General features: G+C 34.0%; 1 protein-coding gene across 2 annotated transcripts; it reads left to right on the forward strand.

The window, feature by feature from the left end:
• The first annotated feature begins 422 nt into the window (after positions 1-422).
• LOC309476902 (uncharacterized protein) lies at positions 423-7,271 on the forward strand. Of its 2 annotated transcripts, XM_082140061.1 has the most exons (6): positions 427-497; positions 602-700; positions 1,202-1,342; positions 4,608-4,718; positions 4,851-5,861; positions 6,684-7,271. In XM_082140061.1, the coding sequence occupies exons 1-5, from the start codon at positions 449-451 to the stop codon at positions 5,045-5,047; spliced, it is 597 nt and encodes a 198-aa protein (XP_081996187.1). In that variant the 5' UTR covers positions 427-448; the 3' UTR covers positions 5,048-5,861; positions 6,684-7,271. The 2 variants fall into 2 exon arrangements, 1 of the variants encoding a protein (XP_081996187.1); XR_014198407.1 differs by lacking the exon at positions 6,684-7,271 and having other exon boundaries at positions 423-497; positions 4,608-4,732; positions 4,868-5,246.
• Positions 7,272-8,768: the final 1,497 nt, after the last annotated feature.

Consider the following 8,768-nt stretch of genomic DNA (forward strand, 5'->3'; position numbering starts at 1 on the left):
ATGTACTGAAATGAATGTATATGTGACAAAAAAAAAAAAAAAAGGCTGTTTATTATTTTGGCCGTAAAAAATATGCTTGGCTGGTGGAATTATTCATCTACCAGTCCCCATGGCAGGTGAGCCAAAAAGTTCATTTCGGACCCTGGTATGTGCACTTTAACTAAAGTAACTAGGTAATACAAGGTATGGGTTAGGGTTAGTCTAGAGGTATAGGTTCAGGGTTAGTACCTATTACCCACTTATTGTAATTACTATACTAGTAAATAGTATGTACATGGAGAACCAGAATTGGGTAGTAATATTGCAAGTAAATAATTTCAAATCTACTGTTTTTACTTAATTGTCTTTGTGTTAAACTTTCATTTTCTCATGAAGATCCTCCTCTTTTGAGGAACTATAAAATGGGTGCTGAAACAGGTAAGTTATTTCATTCTCCTCCTGATCAAAGATGGATCTGCAAATCTCAGTTTTTCTTCTATTCATGCTGTTCACTGCAGGTACAGAGACAAATTATGTGTGTTTTTAATATTATTGAATACAAATACAGATCATTGGTCTCTCTCTCTCTCTCTCTCTCTCTCTCTCTCTCTCTCTACTAAAGGACACTCTCTCAGCTGTTTTGTGTGTGCGGCGGGCGCTTGTGAACTGCTGAAGACATGCCCCAGTTTAAATGCCAACTGCCTCAGTATGACAGCTGCTGGTGAGTCCAGTATGGATTTAGGCATGTGACAGTATAAAATTTTCATGTTGCGATAATTGCTGAAGCTTTTATCACAGTATACGGTATTATCATGATATTGAAATAAGTTACAAAAAAGTGTTGTCATAGTCATAATATAGGAGGTTTAATTATTGTATTTCTTATAACAAAAAGAACTGAACATTTAAATACAATAAAGCAATACACAAAAATGTATAAAGTAAACAAATGTTTCAAACAGATTATATAATTTTCTGTAATTTATTGGTGCTGCAAAATGTAAATATATGTTGAACTTGTCAGTCGTCACAGAACGGCTACTACTTTTCTGGACAGAATTTACAACTGCATGCATAAAATATTCCATATAATATACTGAAATTAATTTATCTTTCCCTCAAATCATTATTCCATAATATAATATTTAAATTTAAAAAAAAATTCAAATGAGAAAAAGAATGATTTAATGGTCATATTATATTACAAAGTTTGTCTTTGCAGGGCCAATTGATACTTCTCCAGTGACAAGTAAACTGTGTTTGCCAGCAAGTGCCTGTTTAACTGGGTCCGTCAACATTGGCAGTTTAAAGTTATCTACTTCCTGCTGTAACACAGACCTGTGTAATGTTCAAGATGCTCCAGGTATTGTACTTATAGTCAAAAGTTTACAGTCATAAAACATTAACCAAGAAATATTTGTCATGGGACTTTCTATTGGGGACTGTGACGTCAGCCGGAAGGGAATTTGGGTTTGTTCACACTTGTCAGGTTTGGTTCAGTTAAAACAAACCCTGGTGCAATTGCTCTAGTAGTGCGGTTCATTTGAATAAGTGTGAACTATGAAGGTAATATGATGTCATTAGGGCTGCAGCTATCGATTCTTTTTGTAATCGATTAATCTAGCACTTAATCGATCGAGTAATCGGATAAAAAAAATGTGTGTGTTTTTAAACAACCAAAACAAATAATGCATAACGAAAATGATGTAGCTGTAAAATGATCAAGCATTTGGCTTTTATTTCTCCCCAAAAAAACCCAGAGGTATTTATTCCAACTCCAACATTTGGCTCCAAAACTAAGCCTATTTATTGTAATTTTTACCCATTTAGTGTTTATAAGTGCCAGTGCCAACAATTATATAACAATACAGTTAAGTCAACTTTATACTGTAAAACATGTATAACATGTAAACCTATGAATACAAACTTAAATAGTAAAGGCCATTTGGCCTTAGTTTTGTCTTCTTAATACAACATTACAAAAAAAGGATTGCACCTTCTGCAAATTACCCGCCGGAGAACAAAAATAAATGAAATGAATATAAAATATCAAGCCAAACAGGTACACAATGTATACAATTAAAAAAAAAAAAAAAGTGTAGCTTTGAAAAGGGGAATGTTTTACTGCAAATATGCATTTTGTTAAATAGAAAAAGAACAGCATTTTGTTTTTCACTTAGGCTAGTTGAAGTATATTAGCACGTTTTGTAGTATTATATTTTTTTGTTAATTGAAAATGTTCTATGCTCAATTTACTTTGGTAGCCGATTATAATGTCTTCCCCAAAAGTACGAGTGGATTTGGAGAAGCAGGCTGGGGAGTTTCATTTTTTGTTGTTGTCTGTAACTATTTGGCAGACGTGACATAGCCTACAAACAAGGTCTCGCAAAGACTGCAATACAATATGTGGCCGGGGGGGCCAGTGCCCCCGTGTCACCAAGCTTGGCCCCCCCTCTGGCCCCCCTAAATTTGGAATTGTAAAATCACACCAAACAACTGCGCATTTTATCAGTTGCGGCGCCTTCATCTATAGGCTACACTGCAGCACGACGTATATTCACATCAAATGTTAACGCAGAGGAACGGGACACTGCAGTTCACAAAAGTTCATTATTTGCATGTGCTTTATTAAAGCCTTGCCGGTTAAACATGTCATTCGCTGCTGATGCGCTGTTCAAATATGCGCTTTACTGAGCGCGTACACTCGACGCGCACATGCACTAAAAGCCTGTTACTGGACTAAGTTATCTTTTGAGTCTTATATTGCGCTAATACTGTCAAATACAGACAATGTTTACATAAACAAAGTTGGTTATGTCTAAAGTGAAAGCAAACAGAGAAAATTAATTAAAATCTGCTTGTCATATGCGTGTATATTAGACGCGTCGCGTGCAGTTCTTAAAGAGACAGTAGCCCTAATAATAAACATGCTGCCGCTTGTCCTTAAAGAGATAGTTCACCCAAAACCAAACAGTTGCTGGTCCCCATTGACTTCCATACATAGTAGGAAAAAAATATACTATGGAAGTCACAGGGGTACATCAACTGTTTGGTTACTCACATTCTTTCAAATAACGTTTATTTTCAACAAAAGAAAGAAACTTATTCAGGTTTAAAACAACTTAAGAGAGTAAATTATGACTTTTTGGGGGGAGAATTATCCCTTTAATGTTAATAAAACAACAAAACACACAGAGGAAATCATTCACTGCTCTTGACTGAGAACTTTAAGTCTGTTGTGTTTTATTTTCATATTTGTTCATTTAATTACTTTCTTCAATTCTACTGTTAAATACACATATAGCTGAAAAAATAAAGCACTGTTTATTTCATTTGTATATTAAGTTGTGTATGTGTAATATGTATCTCTGTTCTTAATTTTTAATAACAAAGAAAATAGTGACAAAGATTTTTATTTTCGCCACTTTGGCCTAAATGTCTGCCATTCTTTTTTATTTTATATTTTGTTACCTATATTTTGTTTCCTAGAAGGCTTTGCTTTTAAAATAGGGACATTAGTTTGGCTGTAATGCTCAGTCACATGCAAAATAGTAAAACCAACATGAAAAAAGAATCGTGATAAAATCGTGATTTTCCTGAAAAATAAAACAAATTGTGATATGATATTATTGCCATATCGCCCACCCCAGGTGTAAAAAAGTGCCTAGATGTGCTTAGATGCTAAACATTTGTTATTATTGATCATTATATCACACTACAATTAAACATAATGAAACATTCATTTGAACTGAAATTGTTTTATTAGCTTAGCTAATATAATTTATTAGCTTTTTCTAGAGATTGCAGTCATGCATGACATGGTGAAAAATGACTTGAAATAATACTGAAAATAGGTTAAGATGAATGTTAAAGGTGTGCCCCCTAAAAGCACAAGTGGCCCCTGCCTGGCCCCCCCAGTTACTGTGGTCTAGAACCGCCACTGCCCTAGATGTCATAAAGAATCGCATGCGCAGGGTAAGAATTGTGAAAGTTTACATAAGTTTGCAAGTGTAAATTAAATTTGCATGCGCGAGAGAAGATTTTGTAAAGGTGTAAATCGCCTTTCAAGTGTAAGACTTTTTTTTGCAGCATTTACTGTTATTCGTAAGTGTAATGCATGTATTGTGAAACTGTAAAGTCTGGAAAAATGGAAGTCAGAAGAATACAGATCCTATTTATTTTGCGTTAGCATGAAGCTGCAGTTTCACAATACATGCATTACACTTACGAATAACAGTAAAATGCTGCAAATATTTTTTTCTTACACTTGAAAGGCGATTTACACCTTTACAAAATCTTCTCTTGCGCATGCAAAATTAATTTACGCTTGAAATCTTATGTAAACTTTCACAAATCTTACCCTGCGCATGCGATTCTTTTTGACATCATATTACCTTCATAGTGAACGCTGCCATCTGAACACTCGTGCCAAGCAACCAGACCTCTGAGACCGCTGACATGAAGCACACCAAACCAACTCTGGGGCCAAAGACATCAAAACATAGAAGCCAGTTATTCCAGTTTATGAGGACACAACTTTTCATTGGAACAGTGAGCACCTACAGTATGTTGTGTGCACAATTAGACCAGAACAAGGTAAATAAAACTTTTTCTTCTTCTTCCTGTAGATCCCTCTAATGCCCCGAATGGAAACAAATGTTACTATTGTGATGAACAGAAGAACTGCTCAAAAGTATTGAACTGTTCAGGGATTCAAGACCGCTGCGGTACATCAACAAGTGAGAAGGATGAAGTGATTTAAAAAAAAAATCTTTTTTAATCTTATGCATTTGATACAGTTTTCATATACCAATAACCCGCTTAGACACCTCAGCTTTCATTCATGAATCCACTTTTTTTTTTTTCATCAGTGACTGTGGCAAATCAGACAGAGGTTGTAAAAGGCTGTATCTCTAAATCATTTTGTGACGCCGCAACAACAGTTAGTAGTCTTGGCATTGGGAACGTCACATGTTGTGAGAAGAACCTGTGTAACGGGGCTCAGAGTGTCACCCAGAGCTTCCTGTTCCTCTGCTGTTCTCTGCTCTCCTACTTCATGATGCACTGAATACAGCAGATCTTCACATTCTACAATCAGACACACTGTACTGAATATATAACTCGTGTTTTTATCTGTATAAGATTTGACCTGGTGTGAGGAACTTTAAACAATATAGAAAATCTGATTAGTTGAAGGAAATATATATATATTATATTATGAAATATTAAACAAAATATGACGATCAAATGTAATGATCACCTTTGCATTTGTTTCTGGGTTTATTTTTAAAACATTAAATTAGTGAAAAGGAGGCAGGGCTAATTTGCATATTCACCAGTTATCAGCTTCACCTCGATTCTGATAGCTGTCACAGACTAGAGCAAATGAGATGGCAGGCGATGGTGACTGACGCTTTCTAAACACAATTTGAAACCTTTGTGAAACGTTTTGAACCAGTGATTCGGGGCTCAAATCAAACTGCCAAAGTCACATGATTTCAGTAAACGAGACTTTGTTACATCATAACCGCTTTGAAATTTTGATGGCTATTTAAATGCCATCAAAATGGGGACGATAATCTCTGTGAACTAGGGGTGTAAGGATTCACGCGTTTTCTTGATGCATCGATTACAAATCCTGCAAGGGGGGCTCAAGCAAGCACCCTTCTGAAACCTATAACAAATGGGACACCCTACGGTCTTGTGGACTTAATGGACACACGTTTGCAGCTGTCAGTCCACAAGACACAAGTGCGCATGAAGTGTGTCATTTGGGACAGGGACTATCACATGATCAGATGACAGCTCTCTCACAATAGACCCTTTCACATTTACGGGTTTCTCAGAAGCAGAAGTCGTCATAGTTGTGTCAAGTTCTAGCAGTGAATGAGAGACTACATTAAAAAAAAAAAATTTCTAATAATAAAAAATAATAATGGAAGCAGTGCATGTTTATATACCTGGAACACTGTAATAAGTTCCTACACAATAGTTAACATGAACTAACAATACTTTCAAAGCCTTTTTTACATTTTGCCTTGTGTAAATGATTAAAACAAGAGTCATTAAGAAATAACATGTAAAAATGGACAAAAGTTTTTAGTTTTTTTGGCCCCACACGAAGGCCGATATGTGTAGGCTAATTCGCACCCAGACTAGTACATTAGGGGAAACATTTAAATAATCCTGTGAATGCACTTTTAAAAAACGCAGAATTGAATAGTTAATCGAATCATTTCAAATTTTATTGTGAATCATTTCAAATTGAATCGTTCTGAATTAGAAAAAAATTGTTCTTGAATCGAAAACCTATGGATCGTGAATCAAGTCGATTCTCTGTTTACCCAAATATTCACAGTCCCACTGTAAACCCATAAACCAGTGTCTATATGTTTTTTAAAAAGTAAAAAAATATACAGTATATATATTGTAAATACTTTGAAATGTCACATTTGTACAATAAAAAGGAAGAGATTCAGTTAATAATATCTTATTGGCCTGATTAACCAAGCTCTCCAAAATGTACTCAGATCACATGGACTGCAAACAGATGTGCTATTAAATCCCTTTGTGACGGGCCTCTGCTAAAGCTGAGAAAGAGGCTGTAACATGTAAATAAATGTTTTATAAATTGGTAAACTTTAAACAAGGCAATTTCTGAAATCAAGTTTGGAGTAATGCTAAAGATATAGAATAATTTGGAGTAATGCTAAAGAATGCAAAATAATAATAACTTTCTTTTGGCACTGTTGCACTGTAGTAACAGTGGTTTAAATAAAGTGTAAAACTGTATTTAGCATCATTGATCAGCAGGTGGCAGCAGATTATATTTTTACCAAAATAACACTGCATCTGCTTGACATCAAACAGCTTAATGCCAAATTTGTTTTTTCATTTCACAATTATGTTGTATACATTGTCACAGTATTAATGTATTAATTGCATTTGTTATTGGTAATAAAGTCTTATCGTATATCAGAGAAGCCACCAGAAAATAGAAACTACAACTGACCAAAACTGGCTTCAAGTTACAATCTTCATCTTTAAACCCCCATGATGATTGACAGTGCTTATTGATTAGCCTCATTGATAACACTGATAATAATCAGCAGGTCAACAAACGGGTAAAGTAAAAACTGCTATAAAAAATGTCAAAAGTTTTCATCAAAGAGGACAAAGATCAAATGATTATTACGTTTATGTATGTTTGTGCTCAAATCTGCTCTTGTGCATTTGACATGACATTAATACTAAACACCTGTTATTACAGCAATCTCATGAGTTGCTAAAAATGTCTTGTGATTGTCTCTTTTTCAATCAAAAAACCCAAAGCAAACTACAGTCTAATCAATTAGAGGTTATCAGAAATGTTTGTGCTGCTTTATTCAAATCTAGAGTGAGTTCTCTGTTTAATCAATAACTGAACTTTGACTAAATTGACTTAGTCCCATTCAGAGCAAAAGACCCAAAATATCAGCAGCACTCTCCGTGACATTTAGTGATAGAGCTGGAGTTCTGTGTTTCTCTGATGTAGCTCTACATGTTTTGCTAAAATTACCAAAAAAAAACGTATATATATATATACACACACACACACACACACACACATATATATATATATATAGCCATAAACAGGAAAATGTAATTCATCAATATATTTGTGTGTGTGTGTGTGTGCGTGCGTGCGTGCGTGCGTGCGTGCGTGTGTGTGTGTGACAGAGCTGGAGCTCTGTGTTTGATGTAGCTCTACATTTTTTTTGCTAGAATTAACAGCAGCAACTATATATATACACACACACATATATATATACTGTATTTAGCATCATATGCATTTGAATTAAATATATTTATTAATTATATTTTCCTTTTTATGGCAATATATATACACATACACACACACATATATGTGTGTGTGTGTGTGTGTGTGTGTGTGTGTGTGTGTGTGTGTGTGTGTGTGTGTGTGTGTGTGTGTGTGTGTGTGTGTGTGTGTGTGTGTGTGTGTGTGTGTATATATTGCCATAAAAAGGAAAATGTAATTAATAAATATATTTAATTCAAATGCATAGTATGAACAATATTAGATGTAACACTACAGAAGCCATGAACTGCAATGTAAAAAAGAATATATGGAGAAAAAAATTGCCACAAAAAGTAGAATCAAAACAAACAAAAACATGATATAAAAGTACAAATATAAAGAAATTATTAAAGAATATAGACAAAAGTAAGAATACAAAAAAAAATCTAACAAAAATAATTATGAAATAAAAGAAATAAAGATATATTTGAAATTTGGTGGCAAAACAAAAGAGGGGGGGGGGGGGTGTGCAGAAAAGAAAGGCAAAATAAATGTATTTTTATATATATATATATATATATATATATATATATATATATATATATATATATATACCCCTATATTAAAGATGTATATATATATACTTAATATCATAGCCTATATATTACTTATGTTAATTAATATATATTAATTGATTAATTAATATAAAAAGAAAAGAAAATTCATATATACTAAAGTATATCAAACAAAAGTAGCTGATTTATAAAAATGTATTCTTGTATTTTCTTTTTATTGATTTATTCACACATTTTGTTTATGTATTATATAACCATTCTTTTCTTCATTTTTCATGTAATGGCCAATGCTTTGGAAATACTGTACAAGTCGTGCCAGTAAAGCTCATTTGAATTGAAGAGAGAGAGAGAGAGAGAGAGAGAGAGAGAGAGAGAGAGAGAGAGAGAGAGAGAGAGAGAGCGCCTATTGGCAGTGT

The sequence above is a fragment of the Leuciscus leuciscus genome (assembly GCF_965113295.1).
Source record: "Leuciscus leuciscus genome assembly, chromosome: 16".
Lineage (NCBI taxonomy): Eukaryota > Metazoa > Chordata > Actinopteri > Cypriniformes > Leuciscidae > Leuciscus > Leuciscus leuciscus.